Here is a 19,640-nt window from a genome sequence, read left to right on the forward strand (position 1 = left end):
ATCTAAAAACACAAACATCAGACTGCATTCAGCCAGTCAGTCAGCTGACTGTAAACATGGCAGATGGATGGTTACAAACATGTGCCTAAAAATCCAGCAAATAACAGAAAGATGTATTTAAATGCTGTCATTTAAATTGTATTATCTTGACAGCACTTTATTGGATTATCAATGAATGAGTGTCCAAAGCCAGGAAATTAGACATCTATATGTCGCATATAATGGGGTTAAAATAAGAAAAACAGAAATGTAAACAGGAGAAAAGCTCAGTTGTCTTTATAAATTAGCAACCACAATTTGATTCCAATTGTAAAATAAACCACAGGAGTAACTCATCCTTTCGAATCAGCAACTCCATGATTTGCAGAGAAAAGCTGCAGCCAGCAAACATACAGTAAATCTGGGGATTTGCCCTCAGTGCCCACTAAGGTCACCACATGTTATGCAATCAAAATAAAGCATAATATTTCACACGGGTCCGACTGGAAAGTTTGTTTGTTTGGCTTTTTTTTTACCAGCCGGGGTACGAATGTGGATGCAAATTTCAACATAGCTGGCATACTTGACATACTACTGGTATGAGGTATAGGGGCACGATGACCCAATCCTCTGCTCTCTCCATCCGGACAGATATATGGGAGACAGAAACGGTGACGGACAGATTTTCACTGAGAAAATGAGACAGACAGACATGGAGACCCGCGCATCGTCTCTATGACTCATTCAGAACATGGTGCCCTTCTCCTGCACTCCGATGTGCACAGGTGGAATCTATCCACTGTGATCAGGAGGACCAGAGCAGAGCGCTACGTAAATGTGTGTTAATAAATCCACCACTAAGTATACGAGACGTTTAAAAATCCTAATTTTAGCGGCAGTTATCAGCCGGTTATCTGGTTTGTTTGTGTGTCCAGGAATGTAAAGGGTGGTGCCCTGTACGTGATGGGGAGTATGCTGGTGAGAATGTGCTGTGTGTGTGTGTGTGTGTGTGTGTGTGTGTGTGTGTGTGTGTGTGTGTGTGTGTGTGTGTGTGTGTGTCAGAAATGTGAATGCAGCTCTGTGTGTCTTCTAATGGTATGAGGAATGTGCAGCTGAGGCAGCCTCCTCTAACATCTCTGTGGTCAGCTCTCCTTTTCCTCCTCGTGCTTGTGATGATGAGGTCAAATGCCTGCCATGATTTCATTAGTGTAATAATTCTTGTGCAGGAAGATCCAGCTATGTACACACACAAACACACACAAACAGTGTCAAAGCTGTGTAGGGCAGTTTGCACTGTTAATATGGTGTCTTGGTAGAAGATGAGCTCCTTACATAACCGCAGAGAGCTCCGTTGGTTAGGAGGAGGCTGCGCCAAGGCTGGCCCATCAGCAAGCAATCTGCATCCGTTATCAGCCCTTTTCGTAACACTGTCACCAAATTAGAGGGTAATTTTAGCTTCTTCTACTCCCTCAGGCTCAAAGGATCCTCATGCAGTCTAGATACTTTATCAAATTGACCCTTGCCATTGTCAGACAGAGTTATTTTTACAAGCTCTGTCTAGACATAAAAGATCTTTTTTGATTAATAATCATTTGATCCAAATAGAAATTTCAGACTTTTAGATAATGATATTATTTGTGCTGCTGTGGTGCATAGTAGTTGCTGTTGTTGTTGTTGTTGTTTTCATCTTCTTAAGGCTCTACTACAGATTTTGTGTTTTAAGCTACATTTGGTGAAAACGTAGATAAGATTATAAGATTAGGGAAAAAAAACTTGTCTAAGTAAAATGCAGTCTAAAATGGACAAAACGAGATTTAAAGTAGACCTATTAAATTATTTACTTTTGCTCATACAGTATATATGCTACATTAGTGTCTATTCATGTCAAACATAGCTGAAGTTTTAAATAATAAGTACAAATGATCCCTGTGAATGATGAGCTCAGGGCTCAGGCTGCTGTGAACTTTTGTTTCAGGTTGTTTTTCTGTTAGTGGCTCTGTATAATGTCAAAGAAAGGGCACATTCTAAATATGGTCATGTTAAGCACACTGCTTTCACTGTTAGCAAATCAGCTCCACCCACCTGCTGCTGGAGAGGGGCAGAGGGGCCACCAGTCAAAAGAAGGGCCTAAAGTGACAGTGGCATTAAAGTGAAGCCCAGATGGTTCATTTCGGCACCTTCTTTTTTGCTTTCTTTTGATAAATATATGTATATAATGCCTCCGCACAACAACTGATAGATCTGATAGAAGCTAGCTCATGAAGGTACATCTGCTTTAACTGGGGTGGGTGGGTAAGAGCACAGAGAGAGACAGAGGATCAGTGAATAATAAAGAATAATAATAAAGAAGGATTATTTTAAACTTTGAATCATGTAAAGCTACTGTCACAACATCCAAACATTAAAACATGAAGCTGGAAATTAACAAAGCATCAGAGACATGATCGAAGAATAAAGTATAGAAAGCAAAAAACTTGGTCTTTGCACCTGACCTTAACTATACTGAATCCATGAAATAAGTTTGATATCTAGTTTCATATCTAGTAGAAAAATTGTACAAATATTTTGTCTGTAACAAAAGTTTTATGCCAATTATTAAACGAATTGTGAAATTGGTTAAACGTGTCCCACAGCATTAACATCGTCTAAAAGCAGGCGCAAACAAAAGTCTGAACTATATCATATACATTCTTGTTGTTTATCTCTTTGAGAATTCCCACGTAACTATTTTTTGAAAGAATCAAGGATTTTAAATGAAAATGAGATGGCACTTTGTCTTAATTGCCAACACCACCGAGCCATGTGAAATGTACAAATTTTATTAATGTCGATTGTGTGCGCAAGAGGATGAGAAAGGCTGTTTTTGGGAGGAGTGTTGTGGCATTGCAGTGTTGGATGATGGTGTAATTGTGAATGATGTTTGCCCACACCTATGCCTGTGTGCAAGTATAACAAGAGATTAATAGAGAGCATGTAAATGGGAGAAACAAAGCCTAAAATGGCTCGCTGCAGAGTAATGAGCTAAAGACTTCCGCCATCTGCGTACATCTTCCTCATTCAGCGTGAATCTGCAGCAGGGGTTGGGGGTAGGAAACCACTGAGAAGTGAATAGATAAACAACCCAGAAATAGAAACCAGGACCTGTGCTGTGCTCTCTCTCTCTCTCTGTCTTTTTTTCCCTCCTCGCCATGTAGGTCACCTCCTCTGCTCATTTTTTTCCCTCTCTCTCTAATGAATCATCACCGCTGACAGCCACGCGGAGAATGAAAGATGTGTCATCCTCCCTCTTCTGCTTTTCGACAGCTTTTGTTTTGGTCAAGCTAAAAAAAAATTTTCATCGGTGCATTTGTTCTTTTTTGCAAAAAACCCACACGCGATATGACACAAGCTCCCCATTGCTTGATTGTAACCTGTTCCCACGCGTGTTGGAGTCGGACTGACGCAGCTCAGATGATGGCTGGGTGTTGACAGGAAGCAGGAGGAGTGACAAGAGTAGGCCTGAAACTTGTGGCACAATCACCTGCTCTAACCACACGGTGTAGCAAGCTGTGACTTAAAATACATGTCAGTTACATTTACTGGGGGTGGGGTTGCACCCAGTTCCCAGCACCGTTTACTTTATGTAGAAGATATAGGTACACGGCTAGTGTTTTTGAAGGCTGCGAGAAGATTTTAGAGGTGATTGCTTTGCTTGGGGTGGCACAAATGTTCAGTTTATCTTTAAACTTGTCATGTAAGCCTAAAATAAGAAGGCAAAAATAAAAAATACATTTGATGAAATCCCCCTGGTCAAGATTATCAGCACTATTTTGAGGCACTTCATGACTCGGTGCTTCTTCAGTCCTTGCTGCAGTGTTACCAGAACATTAGTGCAGTCTACTACACTGAATGACTACACTCAAAAGAATAAAGAAAGGCATACACTGAGTGGTAACTTTGTTAGGCTCATTCCAGGCCCTGTGTTTGTGATTCTTTCGCCATTGCACATTAGATATCAGCACGATCTTCAGACCTGGCAGCGTGCTGATTGTGTTTAGTCACAGGAAGGCATGCTCCCTGTGCTGTGCCCCAGAGCGTCTAGAAACATGATATTTATCTGTCTTTGTAGCGACTCACCTGAGCCAAATGTCAAGATGCAGAAGGAAGTAGGACCATTTTTTTACCCCTTAATGAACTGTTGTGATATCCTCTGTCATCAGATTCCGGTCGGTGACACGCACATATTTGGCACCATTTTAGAGAAAGCAACCGTGGATTTTTCAAGAACCAATGCTAAAACTATTTTCTTTTTCTTTTTCTTTCTGATCACAGGTGGATGGACCAAAGGAATCCAGTTCTTGGACTGAGGCACCAAACTGTTACCACTCTTTCTGCTTAGCTGGGACGACTATCTGAAAGTCCAAATAAACCACCCTTCACTCCCACCTCTGAGGAATTCAGGAGCCTTGGATATTTAAGGAGTCATTGCAACAGCTTTTTTTCTTTTTTTATGGCACCTTCCAATAAAAGGCCTCCTCGCTACTTCTTATCACTGAGCCAGTTCAATTCAACTTTATTTATATAGCGCCAAATCACAAGAACAGTTGCCTCAAGGCGCTTACTGCAAGGGTCACACAGGGTCAGCTGACCAACCTGGACCAAGAATTTATTCTTTCGTTCTCACACACTCAAGTTGATGTGTAACACATCCGCAGCCAAAAACAGGAAGCTAAGCAGTGGGGCTGAGCAAGAAACATATTTAAAGCCTTAGCAGGGCACAGGATATCGTTTCAGACAATACCTCGTGGACCTTTCTGAACTGCCTGTAATTCAACCCTCCACTAAACCTGTACTGTATGTGTACATGTGAGAATCTGTGTGCATATGAGATTATTTATCAGTGTTTATCTCTGTGCTGAGCAGTTCTTGTGAGTGAATAGCCATCAGAGACAGCACAGAACCATCAGCATAAGTGAGTTAAAACAGCAACAACAAAAAAAAACTACCTTTAAGTAGTCAACACTGGTCCGATACTGTAAGCTGGACTGTTAAGTCATCTGTACATATTAGCTGTGACAGAATAAGAGCTACAGATTGTGGTGCTCTGGCAAAGCTCTCCTATCTGTCTCCACCTCATAAAGACTCAGGCTGACAACAGTGCCCACCAAGGGGAGGGTGTGGGGGATCTCTGAGGGAAACATGGAGGGAACCATCCGTCCCCATGTCCCCTCTAATGGCTGACTTCAAAAAAGGAGTCTAATCTTTTTTTCCCTCGCACAGAACCAGGCAGAGTTGTCTAGCGCTGATAAGAGCCATAGCTCCTCTCTTTCCCACCTCCAAAACCGTGCGAATGTCCTGCCTCAGGCGTCAGCCCGTGACCATCCCGATGGACACCGTCAAGATCATCCAGTCTGAGAAGTTTCCCAGAGAGTGTCCTGTGCCCGTCACCCAGCCACGCTATGCCCCGCCCCCCAGAGTGGCGTGGGACGGTGGAGGCGAGGGCGAGATCATCGTCAACCAGGCCTGCAGCGACCTAACTCTGGACATAGCAGGGTCTCCCAGGCCGATGGTGTCCCCCCCGGCCCCTGTGATGCGCAGGGAACAGAGCTTCCTGGCGCAGCGAAAAACCAGTGCCAATGAAATCTGCTACCACCAGTTCCACTACAAGATGGACGACGTCATAGTCAACCAGTACGTGCTACGTTCCTCCTCCACCTCCTCCTCTTCTTCCTCCTCCTCCTCGGGTCCCGTAATGCCCTGCGAGCCCCTGGATTGCCCTACCTGCGGCCACACATACAACTTCGCCGGGAAGCGGCCGCGCATCCTCTCCTGCCTGCACTCGGTGTGCGAGGAATGCCTGCAGATCCTCTACGAGTCGTGTCCCAAGTACAAGTTCATCTCCTGCCCCACGTGTCGCCGAGAGACAGTGCTGTTCACTGACTATGGCCTGGCTGCTCTGGCCATCAACACCAGCATCCTGAGCCGCTTGCCCTCTGACCCCAACGGGCCCGTGCAGTGGGGCGGGGACGCCGACCGCAGCTGCTACCAGACTGTGCGTCAGTACTGCCAGTCAGCCTGCACCTGCCAGATTGCCAACCCCTTGTCTTCCTGTGGCATCATGTAGACAAGGACGACACTGCAGGCATGACTTGACGCTGCTCTACCACCACCACCACCACCACCACTCCTCGTCTATAAGCTCTGCCTGTTCTGCCAATTCCCCCCTTCACTCACACATACAGTAAATAAAGCCCTCCATAGATGTTATCTATATATATTTAATAGCACAGATGGATGCTGTGTGGGACTAATGGATGCCGGTGGTTCAATAAATAGTAAATAAATGTATTTTATGTATGGACTGGAATCCTGTTCACCCTCTCTCGTTTGGTTGGACGTGTTTGTCTTTGTTGACATCTCTTTACATGGGAATGCCTGGGGAGGTCCATCTCCCCCAACCTAGGTGAATAAAGATTATCTAAATGAGAAAAAGTACCTCTGTGTGGCCTGCACTTGTTGGGTGGGAATCATAGGGTACTCACAATACTGACTTTTAAGTTAAAAAAAAAAGAATGCTAAACCATTTTCTTACAGAATTCAGATGAAAACCCCAAAATTGGACTAAAAAGTGTAAAATGTTTGATAAGCAAGGAAATTTCAAAGGCAGTTTTAGCCCATGAAACCCTTAAATTGAATAGTTAAAGTTTCTAAGTAGTGAAAATCAATTTACTTCAAATCTGAAATAGCTGATTCATTAAGTTCAACAGTCCAACAGCAACTGATGAACAATACATTTGGCAGTTGGTTAAAATCTTCCACATACTGTAATGAGTTGGTTCAAGTCTGTTCTGAGTTTCATAAAAACTTACTGGACGGTTTATTAGGTATACCATGTTAGTACTGGTTTGGACCACCCTTTATTCTTTGTGGTACAGATTCAACAAAGTGGTGTAAACATTTCTCTGAGATTTTGTTCCATTTAACATGATACCATCACATAGCTGCTAAAGATTTGTCAGCTGCACATCCACGAGCTTCTTATCTCTAAAAGTGTTCTACTGGAATGAGATCAGGAGTCTGGAGGCCAATCCCTTGAGGTGGTCTGAGATTTGGGACATGGCTCATTATCCGGCTGGAAGCAGCCATCAAAAGATAGGTACACCGTGGTCATAAGGGGATGGACAGCAATAATACTCAGGTGGGTTGTATTGTATTTCTGTAACAATACAGAAAAAACACTATTACGCCGACACCAAAAGCCTGAACCAGTCATACAAGTGAAGATGGATCCATGTTTTCATGTTGATTATACCAAATTCTGACCCTACCATCTGAGGGTTGTGGAAGAAATCCAGAGTCATCAGACCAGGAAACATTTTTCCAGTGGTCTGTAGTAAATTTGCTTCAAGGTTCCATATGTTGTATGTTCAGAGATGCTCTTTGGCACACCTTGGTATTAATATGTATTAATATGTTTATCTTGTCTTCCTATGAGGCCATTCTTGTTTGACTTGTAAAATCAACAAATCCTGTGGTCAGAGAACTGCTGACCACTGGATATTTTCTCTTTACTCTCTGTAAACTCTGGAGATGTTTGTGCTGAAAAATCCTATTAGATCAGCACTTTCTGAAATACTCAGACCAGCCTATCTGGCACTAACAACAACACCATGCACGTAAGTCACTTAAATCACTTTTCTTCCCCATTCTTCTGCTGCTTGGTTTGAGCTTCAGCAGGTCGTCTTGACCATGTCTACGTGCCTGAATGCAGTCCTTTGCTGCCATGTGATTAACTGATAAGAAATGAATAAATGAATAAGGTGTACCTAAGTGGTCACTGAGTGTAACCCTTGAACTCCTGATGATTAAAAATTCTAAATAATAAGAAGGGAAAAAAGCAACATTGTTTAAACTGCACGGTCTAAGGTAGGTTTTGACATTAAGCAGAAACTCTGTGTTATGTAATCATGGTTCTTCTTATAGACATGAACAACATGAACTTTGTGTTGTCAAATTACAAGAAGACAAAACTCTGGAACTTCTGTGAAGTATTTTCATCATTCCTTTATTTGACATTTGCAGTATAGCCTGCTTTGATTGTTAAAAACAGTAACGTAGGACATTGTTGTTGTGCTAATTGTAAATAATGAGAGAACCACTTAACCATTTACTTCCCAGTCAAATAAACAGTATTGAAATTGCCTTTATTTGTCAATATAAATTTTTAAAAAGCAAGTAAACTTTTTACATTTATATAACGCAGCACACTGGTGCATAAAGGGATGAATAGGAAGTAGTTTTGAAAGCAGTTAAAGTGCTTGTAGTTTTGCAGAAAAGCCTTTTCTCCTCAGAATCTCTAACATCGAAACATCAACCCAGACACTGTGGTCCATTTATACAGTTTTGTCTTTCCTCTTGAACAGCTGGCTCAGCCTTCGACGGGTCGAGTTTTTCTCAGATGGCTGCATCTGTTGGCTTTAAAAAATTCATTAGAAAGAGATGAAACGAGTCAACGTCAGAAAGTGGAGGTTGCGTTTGTGCTGCGTTTCATGAAAAAACGAACAAAAGGTTCAAGAGGAGCAGATGCATCGTCTGAAAATCAACACCAAAAATCTCACCAAAGCCTCCTTATCGATGATCCATTACCTGTGGACCACTGCATCAGTGTATAAATAACACAACTCACCTCCTTTTATATGAAGCATTAAACCCGTCTCTTCTCAAGGACAGGAATTTTTTCCTCCAGTTCATTATAGGTTTTTTTGTCTCCTCCTCTGTGGATTCCTGAAGAGGAAAAGAAGATTAAGAGTACATTAATAAAATAACATATTTCTTATCACTTATAATTCATGATATACACATGTATTTTTTCTTATTTATTTCTGATGTTCTACCTGATTTTCTTGGTCTTCCTCAAGCTCCTCCAGCAGGTCATGTGTACTCATGTGCTGCCCTCTCCAGCCTGCATTCACTTTTTCTGCAGCAGGAACACAAATAAGGTTTCATGATCACAGAAAGTACACATTCTATTCAACAAATGAACAGAAATACAACCACAAGAAGTAATCAGGCTTTTTTAAAAACAACAGTAGGATGATAACTCACTTAAATGCATCATGGAAAGAGTTGTATCTGAAGCTGATCTCTGCCGAAAATGTCCGTATTTCCGCTGCTTGGGTTCGCTGCTAACATGCTCTGCGTTTACTGTATCTTCAAGGCTTTGACAAATGGTTAAGTCCTTCTCTGCAGTTACAGAGTCAGTCTGACAGATGTCAGGAGTCTAAAAGAAAAAAAAAAGTGAGCTTTTTAAATCATATAGGTCTCCAGATTGCAGGATAATTTGTCATCACTAATCTGACAAACTCGTGTCAGTTTTATTACCTGTTGAAACTGTTCCGAGTTCTTAACTGTGAGACATCATAGAGCCTTGAGGGGACTGTTGTTGTGATTTGGCGCTATATACATAAAATTGAATTGGACTGAACTGAATTGAATTCATACATTAAGAAATGAATGACGTTACCTGGCTCACTTGGAAGACTTTGTGTTCCACAAGGACGTCTGCCTCCATCTGTAGCGCTCGGTTTTCCATCTGCTGTCTTGCAATATCTTCTAGCTTCTGACACACCTGCTCCAGGTAGATGAACCCAGGACTCAGTTCTTTTATCTCATTGCAACCAAAGCCCTGCAAATGTCAAAGAGCAAATCAAATGTTAACTTAAAAATCCTGCTGTTTTTTTACAAATACACTTCACACATGCAAGGAAATTTTGTGCAGATATTACTTCTGGGAGTGGGAAACTCTTCCATGATTCCCCTTTTTTAAAATTTAGCACCACTATGAAACAGACCTGTTTAAAACATCTCAACACTTTATTTAAAAAAAAACCCAACAACAACTGGATTTTCTGTCCCGCAACCCCCTGCAAACTTGATTACAAGCTGTGAAGCCAACATTTGCACATGCCAGAAGTTTGAGTCAGTACCTTTTATTAAAATAGGTGTCAAAAGACGAAACAGCTGCAGCAGTCATACTATCAACCTTTTCATTTTACATTATAATGCTTCCTCTTGGCCACGAGGCAGAGTGGCTAACTGCCAGCAGAACTGGCTCTGACAGTTCCTGTCAGAGTTAAACTGATTAGCCTGCAGTTCTGCTTATTAACGAAAATCCCACTTTTTGTGCAAAATGTATGCGATTCTCTGCAAAGTTTTTACATAGCGCCTTCTTAGGGACCTAATTTCACCATGGCTGTGGTGTTTGGAGCTTATTGAGTGTGTTAGCATGTTAAATGAAGCAATATATCATATTACTTTTTCAAGTTATTAAGTTCAGATGAGTTGAGATGAAAACCTAACAATGGAAATCACAACCTGTTTAGTTAGAATATCCACATTCATCTGACTGACACATTCATACGCATCTGATTGCATGTAATTACAAAAGTATATAGTTATGTAGATGTGGCTACTTGGCATTAAGTAGCTTCCTTGTATTGCATTACCCAAAGCTATTTAAGCTTGGCCAAACGAATACAAGAACAAACTTATGACACACACCCAGTGGCTAAAAACAAAGCATTGTGAACTAAATGCATTCAAATGGTTCAGGTAATCCAGTTGTTTCTTCACCTTTGTGCACTGTCAGCGTGAACTGGTTTTCACATTTTTTGAGAATTGAATCCATTCATCTCAATCTTGTACACCCAAAATAATTTTCCAAAACAAAGACATTTTTCTGCCCTCTGATTAACGAAATATGTCTCACACTCTGAAAAAAAAAAGACCCACAGACTTCTCCCCACATGCCCTATATCCATTCTTCACATGCCTGCTAACTGGGCAGACTGGTTTATGAGCCCATGCGCAGACGACGGTCTTGTGAAAGTTTGTTGAAAGAGATCTCGTCTGATTAATGACATGCAAGCCTTACTTTGAATATGAAAGCAGCTTTCTGTGTTGCAACCCTCAAGGAAAAAGTGGAGGGCCTGTTAAACCTCTTGTACAGTCTATCAACCGTTCCTCTAATGTCTGGCTTGTGCCGTGCAAGATGGTACATGTAACCGTGACTAAATTATGTCATCCCGAAACTGGCCCCAGAAAAGCACAAACAGAAACCAAAAACAAGATTTAAGTGATAGAGTATTATATGGAAAAAACACAAACTCTTAAGAGATTTAAAGCTTGGTTCATGATAGAATAGCATCTCACCTCTGATGTCCGCCTGTTACTAATCATAGACTGAGTCCGTCTGCACATTTCTGACATTGGCTGAATGGAAACAGGTGGACTGACTGTCCTTCCGTCAAGTTTGTCTGATCTTTGACCTCTTACTAACTCCGATGTGTGCCGTTTGATCGGAAAAGACGCTTGAGGTTGCCGACTGAGCATTTCTTCTGGTGTCAGGGGCTTTGACTTGCCCTTTGAATACATAGAATCAGTCCTTTTTAACGCTTGCTCTAATTTAAGGTGTGAGGTAGTAGAGTCTTTCTGAGTGCTGCTGGAACATAGAGGCGGGGATGAAGAAGGGCAGCTGGTGGGCTTGGGAGAGGAGAACACAGGAGACTGCGATGTTAATGCTGGAGTGAGATCTTCTCCTTCTATTTCTGTTGAGGCAAAGGACGATGTAGCACGAAAACATGTGTCACAGCTGGCCGTCTCCACTCCAGAGTCCACTGATTCTGAGCGCCCGTTTGTTTCCATCTCTGAGGAAGGTGTTGGAGGGTCTTTAGCATTGCGCTGAAACCACTCTGAGTCGGGACTTGTGTCATCAGTTACCCAAGTCTCCATGAGGTTTCCAAAGCTCTTGTACAGATTCATGCTCGTTTCGTCCCTTGCACCTGTGCTGCCAGGCTGAAAGAGGAAAATAAGCGAGGCACCAGCTCAGACAACCCACGCAGTCATTTGTAGAGATGAACTAGAATTCACAACATGCCTTCTGATTCGCCTGTGCGCCTTCACCACGCCCATCCCGGTCACAGCTTGCAGCTGCATGTTGATACCTGCTCCTTCCTCGCTAATTACTTGGAAAAGAAGGTGACTCAGATGCAATGCAGCTGAAATGTTGCATTTGTCCTCACACCTGTAACAACATCCAGAAAATGACATGAGCAAGCCTCAGCATGGCCACACATCTTCAACCTGGGAATCGTGTGTAATTACAGGTGAAATAATAATAATAATAACATGCACTGAGCTTCTAAGAAAGTGAGGTAGAAACGAAGGAATGCTGATATTTAAGGTAACTCGTATAAGTGCTGCCATTTATGTTACCCCCACGAGATAAAAGTGGAAACATACTGACGTTCCTCAGTGGATACAAAGAGTCATGGTATGTGAGGGAAAAGCAAAAGAGCTTGACTGATAGAGCTGCTTCGTCACTTCACAAAACTCAGGTTTATCTAATCCTGTAGGCATGTGCAGCACGGACGGTCATGTCTGCTGCATTCCCCAGGTGAGCGGTGACAGCACGGGTCATCTGAGCAAATGCAAAGGCTCCTTCGCAATCCTGGAAACACCGAACAGACATAATGTTCTCACAGTGGTGTTTGTTGTCATCTTGATAAATATTTTCCTTACTCCTTGTGTGTGTAGGTGTGTAGGTGTGTGTGTGTATGTGTGTTTTCAAAAATCGGTGTTTCTCACATTGTATTCTGTATTAGTAAATTTTTTAATCTAAATGCAGTACTGTGCAAAAGTATTGAGCCACCTCTCATTTCTTTTTATTTTGTGTCCATGAAGCAAGACTTTCTTATCCTTTTTTCTTTTTTTTTAGCAATTGAGCAATCATTTTCCAGATTTTGGAAGGTCTTTCAAAGTTTTTCTTACTTATTTTTCACTCTGAGGAATAGTTGGTTTGCTTGTCTGTTTGTTTGTTTTTTGTTTGCTTTAATTTGAGGACAAAAAAAGGTAGAACAAGCTAACAACTTAGCAAAAAATAAAATTTTCACCTATTTTTCTTTACATTGTCATGGACCACTGGAGGGCTCCACTCACACCCAGTTCTCAGGAAGTGTTGTTGCTGTGTTTTGTAGGGGAAAGTATTCAGTTGTGTGGCAATGAGTAATAAACGAGGAGTGTTAATCGAGAGTTCTTGTGTCGCCTGTGTTTACCTCCACATTGGTGACCCCTGACTCGAACATGCTGCAGCCCGATGGTGGCACCAGTTCTGCCCTGGATGAATCAGCCGCCGCCAGCCCTCTGCCTCCTGCTGCAGCTGCATTTGTTGTGGTGCTTGAGCTTCCGGACTTTTGGCTTTACGATCCCCCGTTGTGGTTCGTGCACGTGGAGGCTCAGTTTGCCCTTCGCAGCATCTCGAACCCTTTGTGCATTGACTCTCCTCCAGGACCCACCCGCCCAAGGTAAATACGCCGCCCTTAAGGAGATGCTTCTTTGGCGCTATGCCCTCTCCGACGCAGAGCGAGCTGAAAAGCTCCTCTCCCTCTCAGGCCCGGGTGGCAGTACAGCTCTCGAACTGATGGAGCACATGCTATCCTTGCTCGGACCGAATGACGGGGGATTCCTCTTCGCCCACATCTTCCTCCGACAGCTGCCGGCGATCGTGAAAGCTGGCCTCGCCAACTCTCTACTTCTGGGTGCGAGGAAGCAGACTGTATTCTCCTGGCTACCCGGACTTTCCACGATCAAGACCTAGTTCCAGCCTCGCCAGCCGCACCTTACACTTCCCTACCGACCTGCCCTGGAGTATCCCACACTTTTCTTCGCAGACAGGACAGAGGTCCACTCGGGCCATCGAGCCCCTGAATCGGACTAATTTAGTAACTTCAGGTAATGTTTTTCAGCGTTTGCTTTTGGAGGCAACAAAGCACGGGGTTGAACATTATATCCCGATGGTCGGTCCCCCGGTGTTCGCGAGCATGCGCCTTCTCAACCCCGTGATACTGTCCGTCGAACGGGAACAGTTTGCGGCCATGGAGCGCATCGGCATTGTACAGCGCTCGAATAGTGCCTGGGCCTCTCCGCTATACATGGTGCCCAAATCAGACGGTCTGTGGTGACCGTGCGGGGATTTTCACCGTTCAAATAATGTCACGGAGAACGACCGTTACCTCATTCCCCACATTCAGGATTTTTCCGTCCACCTCGCCGGCACCTCGATTTTTTCTAAAATGGACTTCGTGCGGGGGTATCCGCAGGTTCCCATGTGCGCTGAAGATGTTCCCAAAACTGCTGTAATTACCCCTTTCGGCCTGTTTGAGCTTTTGCCCATGCCGTTCAGCCGGAAAGGCGCCGCCCAGACTTTTTAGTGGTTGATGGACTCTGTCTTGCGCGGGCTGCCGTTCGTCTTCGTGTACCTTGACGATATATTGGTGGCCAGCTGTTCTGAGAGTCAGCACGTGTCAGGTTTTTCAGCGCTTGGCGGCACACGGCCTGATCGTCAATCCTTCCAAGTGCCAGTTTGGGTTGCTAGTTCTGGATTTCTTGGGGCACGGCATTTCTACAACTGCTTTCTCCCCAGAGCTGCGCACCTGCTGCAGCCATTCTATGCTGCCTTGAAGGCAAAACAGTTAAGGACCCGGTTGATTGGCTCCCTGAATGCATCCAGGCATTTTCTGAGGCCAAGGCCGCACTGGCTAATGCCGCCCTGCAGTCAACGCCGCCCTGCAGTCAACGCTGCCCTGCAGTCAACGCCGCCCTGCAGTCAACGCCGCCCTGCTGGTCAACGCCACCCTGCTGGCCCACCCGTTTCCGTCGGCGGAGATTGCGTTGACCATCGACGCGTGAGATGTGGCGGTGGGCGCGGTGTTAGAACAGCAGGTCTCCAGTGTCTGGCTACCGCTCGCCTTTTTCAGTCGCATGCTCAGGGACAGTGAGCGCAAATATAATGTTTTTGACACGGAGTTGCTGGCCCTGCACCTCGCGATGCGGCATTTTCATTTTATTCTCGAGGGTCGTAGCTTTTCTGCATACGCCGATCATAAACCCTTGACGTTTGCGATGTCCAAGGTTTCTGACCCGTGGAGCGCGTGCCAGCAGCGCCAGTAGGTAGCCATTTCCGAGTTTACAACAAACATTCAGCACGTGGCTGGTAAGTCCAACTGCGTGGCTGACTGTCTGTCCCGTGTGCTCTCCCATTGATGTCGGCATAGACTTTGACGCTATGGCCGCTGACCAGCGTGCTGACCCGGACGTCCTTGCTCTGCGGTCTGTGCAAACGGGCCTTGTACTGAAGGACAGACCCATGTGGAACGGCGGGCCTAGCCTGCTTTGCGTAAATCGGTGAAAGACTGGGCAGCAGCGTGCATCCTATGCCAACGCGCTAAGATCCATAGCCACACGCAGGTGCCCTACGAATCCTTCCGCGTTCCAGGGAGGTTTTGATCATGTGCATGTGGATCTGGTTGGTCCTCTGCCGCAGTCACAAGGTTTCACACACCTTTTGACTGTAATGGACCACACAACCCGCTGGCCCGAGGCAGTGCCTTTGGTGTCCACTACAGCAGCAGCGGTGGCCAGGGCATTTTTGTCAACGTGGGTTTTGCGTTTCGGTCCCCCCGCCGACATCACCTCAGACAGGGGCCCCCAGTTTGTTTCGGAGCTTTGGTCTGCCATGGCTGATGGCCTGGGGGGTTAAGGTCCACCAAACCCCTGCGTACCATCTGCAGGCCAACGGGATGTGCAAGCGTTTCCACCGCTCGCTTAAGGCCGTGCTCCGTGCTTCTCTTACAGATGGCAACTGGGTTGACCGCCTTCCGTGGGTTTTACTGGGGTTGCGCTGTGCAGTTAAAGAAGACCTCGGAGTTTCCCCAGCTGAACTTGTCCTCGGCCAGCCCTTCCGGGTCCCCGGGGAATTCTTGCCCGAGAGCCTGGCCCCGTGCTTCGGTCCCTCTGTGCTGTTTCTCTGTCCCCCAAGAGACTCGTTTTCTGTTCCTGGCCCAGTGCACCATTGTGTGCCCGACACTTTTGTTCCGAGGTTGTTGCAGTTTGTTTTCATCAGGCATGACGCTCATAGGCCTCCGCTGCATCCACTGTATGAAGGCCCGTTTAGGGTTATTCAACCGGGCTGGAAGCATTTCCTTTTGGACTTTGGGGGTCAGCAGGAGGTTGTTTCCAATGACAGACTTAAACCGGCACATGTTCTTCTGGATGATCAGGTGGTGCCGGCCCAGGCCCCCCGCCGTGACCACCCGCCTTCCATTGGACTGGACAACTCTGCTTCTTCCTCTGGGAGTACTCCCCACCTGGCGGGGCCCGAGCTATCTTCAGCTTTTCCTGACCGCCCATGCCAGCCTGGTCCTCAGGCTCATTTCCCCTCAGCCAGTTCTCCACCTCGTATGGCAAATTACACAAGAACTGGACTGAAAATCAGTGGCAACAGGTTTTACGAAGTGATTAATCTAAAACTTAAAATTTTCAATTCAAAGAGGTACAGGAGTGAGTATGTATAGCTATCTGTAAAACATGGTGGAGGCGCTGTCATGGTTTGGGTTGCACAAAAATGTATCAGATTTTGATCCTCTATGTATCACATGAAAGTGTCAGATTAGAAGCAGTTTTATTTTTTGGGCCCATGATGCAGAACACACTGCCAATCCAGTAAAAGTGTGTGTCTTCAGGTTGTGTCATGTGAAGGCTGTGTGCAGGCAGGAGTGGTGATATAGAGGATCCAAAGTGCAGACACTCGGAGGCAAAACGTGAACTCAAAACTGCTTTAATGCTGAACTCAAAAAGTAACAAAACTAAGAATCCAAAATAAACTTATACAGACAGACAGAACACACAGCAAGATGAGGGTCGATTGTGACACAGACCAAAGAAAACACAGGGTTTAAATAAACAGAGGGAGCAACCAGGGAATGAGAGACAGGAGGGAAACACAGCTGGGGCAAATCAGGGCTGACGAGACAAAGGAAGCAAAACCAGACACATTAACATGAGACACAGACTTTCAACGTAAAACAGGAACCACAGACTGAACTTACAGTCACAGACTCACAAGCAGGCACTGCAACAGAGGGAACAGAGACGTGGGACCAGGGCAGACACAGACACTGACAGGACACAGAATAGAGGGAGTATGGAAACCAAAACTTAAGAACTACATAATCACACAACAAGAAGAACTGGGGAAAAAAGAAATGCAAAACAGAAACCAAAACCTTCACAATAATAAACTGAGATGAGAACTCAAATGAAGGTACAAAACTGAAACCACTGGCTCAACGACCCAAGTACCCTAACAGGTTGTGTTGAAGAATAAAGTTTGCCATACCACATGTTGACTTTTAGGCTTATTTTAATTGTACAAACTCTCATTTTACCTTGTATATTGTATTTCCATGTATGTGTGCATGTTTCAATAAATCACTGCAACTATTTCCCATTTTCCAAGGATAAAGTATCCTCTGGTAAGACACTGAATGTAACACTTTATAATACAGCCTGTGACTAAGCATGTAATTCTGCTGTAATAGGGTTGAATTTTGTTTTATTTGAAATTCAAAAGTAAATAATATTTACCTACAATTATTTAAAGGTAGGTAGACTAGATTAAAGTAAATTAAGTACAGTGTAAGTCATTCTAAGTAATACTTATATTTACTTTTACTTATAATCAAACCCAAAACTTAACTTATCAGAATTAACAATAAACTGTTCCAAATTCCTGCTAAATGTCTAATACAAAGTGGGGGAAACTCAATAATAGAACATCCATCATGCACATTAACATAATGATTATTAAATACAGATGTAAAAAGGCAAGATTAATGCGCTCCATAACATGAACCGCACCCTGAGAAGTACACATTAACAATGTAAGACATGAGGAAATAATGTTTGTTTTTCTGCAAAAGAACCATAAAAATTATGCAGTACTTACAGTTGCTTACACAATACTGTGTGCTTCCTTTCCTGTAAAGTTATGCAATACTTATAATATTTAGAATTACTCGTGCACTAAGTAAAATTACTTAGACATTACTTAAAATGTCCTTACAGTATAATTATTTTTCCCATAGAACTCTGACTTGTTGCTCCCTTATTCTAGCTTGTTTTTAAGCATTTGTAGGCAAGTATAATTAAATTCTAATCTGAAATAAAATACTTTGACATTCTATTTAATTACAGGATTAATTACGGGATAATTATTTAATTACGGGATTTACAGCCTTGGTCATATTATAAAGTGTTACCGCTTAATCTATAATTTATGATCCCTTTTGAGTAAGTCTCTTGAAAAATTCCTCTAAGTAGTTTTAGTTAATCGTATTTCGTTTCTTCCCAGAATAACATATCCACAGTTCATCTTCTTTCCATTGAAAACAATTTGTGAAACTTTCTCACACCCATCTTCGTCATGTCACGTGTCCTTCCAGCTGACAGTCGCTAGGGGTCGCCCTTGAGCGTTTTCCCAGAATTTTATTTTATTATTGTTTTTGGTGTGTGTATTTGTATAAAATATTACTTATATGAAGAAAACTATCACTTGAAACTCTCTCTGAGATTAAATAAATGGAGCCGATAATCTGTTAACGGGGCTGAACAGAAACGTCTCAGCTCTGTTAGCGAGCACAATAAAATCACCAGACCACAGACTGTGCACTTCCTAGCAGACATTTGAAAGTCTTCTATCGGGAGAGGTTTCGATGCTCTTGTTGGTTCCATCAGGACTTTGAGCTCCATCAGTTTGTTTCAATTTAATTCTCTATATCAACTGGTAAACACCACAGTGCAACCAGGAGGCCGAGCGCTGCTTCCTGTGTGTGCTTCCACATGGGCGTACCAAAAATAAAAGAAGTGGACAGATCTTTTTTTTTCTTTTCCAGAATTCTGACTGTTTTCCCAGAACACCTGCAAGCAACTAGCTTCAGTGACAGCGATGTGTTTATTTTGAGTGTCTTCATAGTTTTATTTTTGCAATACACCAATTTAAACTTCCAACAGTGCAATTTGAGTTCTGGGCATCCCAGGCACTATACAGAAAGGCATAAAGTCAAACATGACGAGTAAAGACAAAAGGACCAAACCATAAACACAGAATGAAGACAGTAAAAGGAGACACAAATTGAATCACTGTCTACTGTTAAAAACAGACGAGGCAGTAAGCAGAACACAATATATATATATGTATATATACACACATGTGTATATACATATACATACATATGCATATATATACATATATACATATATACATATATATACATATATACATATATATATATACATATACATACAGTGGGGCAAAAAAGTATTTAGTCAGCCACCGATTGTGCAAGTTCCCCCACTTAAAATGATGACAGAGGTCAGTAATTTGCACCAGAGGTACACTTCAACTGTGAGAGACAGAATGTGAAAAAAAAATCCATGAATTCACATGGTAGGATTTGTAAAGAATTTATTCGTAAATCAGGGTGGAAAATAAGTATTTGGTCACCTCAAACAAGGAAAATCCCTGGCTCTCACAGACCTGTAACGTCTTCTGTAAGAAGCTTTTCTGTCCCCCACTCGTTACCTGTATGAATGGCACCTGTTTGACCTCATCATCTGTATAAAAGACACCTGTCCACAGCCTCAACCAGTCAGACTCCAAACTCCACCATGGCCAAGACCAAAGAGCTTTCGAAGGACACCAGGAAAGAATTGTAGACCTGCACCAGACTGGGAAGAGTGAATCTACAATAGGCAAGCAGCTTGGTGTGAAAAAATCAACTGTGGGA

General features: G+C 43.4%; 2 protein-coding genes across 2 annotated transcripts; one reads left to right on the forward strand and one right to left on the reverse strand.

Annotated features, from left to right (window-relative positions):
- Positions 1-4,591: 4,591 nt before the first annotated feature.
- On the reverse strand, positions 4,592-12,072 carry LOC146514390 (uncharacterized). The gene is made up of 6 exons (XM_085166966.1): positions 11,170-12,072; positions 9,482-9,643; positions 9,064-9,238; positions 8,853-8,935; positions 8,645-8,742; positions 4,592-8,433 (listed from the first exon to the last, which is right to left on the reverse strand). Exons 1-6 carry the CDS (start codon positions 11,776-11,778, stop codon positions 8,352-8,354), a joined length of 1,209 nt encoding a protein of 402 aa, XP_085023092.1. The 5' UTR covers positions 11,779-12,072; the 3' UTR covers positions 4,592-8,351.
- Positions 5,309-6,451, forward strand: rnf208 (ring finger protein 208). Its single transcript, XM_085166967.1, has one exon. The coding sequence runs from the start codon at positions 5,309-5,311 to the stop codon at positions 6,080-6,082; it is 774 nt and encodes a 257-aa protein (XP_085023093.1). The 3' UTR covers positions 6,083-6,451.
- Positions 12,073-19,640: the final 7,568 nt, after the last annotated feature.

Source organism: Neolamprologus multifasciatus, chromosome 7, assembly GCF_963576455.1.
Source record: "Neolamprologus multifasciatus chromosome 7, fNeoMul1.2, whole genome shotgun sequence".
Taxonomy (NCBI): Eukaryota; Metazoa; Chordata; class Actinopteri; order Cichliformes; family Cichlidae; genus Neolamprologus; species Neolamprologus multifasciatus.

What these genes read in the sequence shown, in the direction of transcription:
- rnf208 (XM_085166967.1), top strand. Translation starts at nt 5,309, where the DNA reads ATGTCCTGCCTCAGGCGTCAGCCCGTGACCATCCCGATGGACACCGTC.
- LOC146514390 (XM_085166966.1), bottom strand. Translation starts at nt 11,778, where the DNA reads ATGAATCTGTACAAGAGCTTTGGAAACCTCATGGAGACTTGGGTAACT. An exon ending in GTAACAGGCGGACATCAGAG is followed by an intron (nt 9,644 to 11,169) that starts GTGAGATGCTAT and finishes TGACATTTGCAG; the next exon opens with GGCTTTGGTTGCAATGAGAT. An exon ending in TCTTTCCATGATGCATTTAA is followed by an intron (nt 8,936 to 9,063) that starts GTGAGTTATCAT and finishes TTCCTGCTGCAG; the next exon opens with AAAAAGTGAATGCAGGCTGG.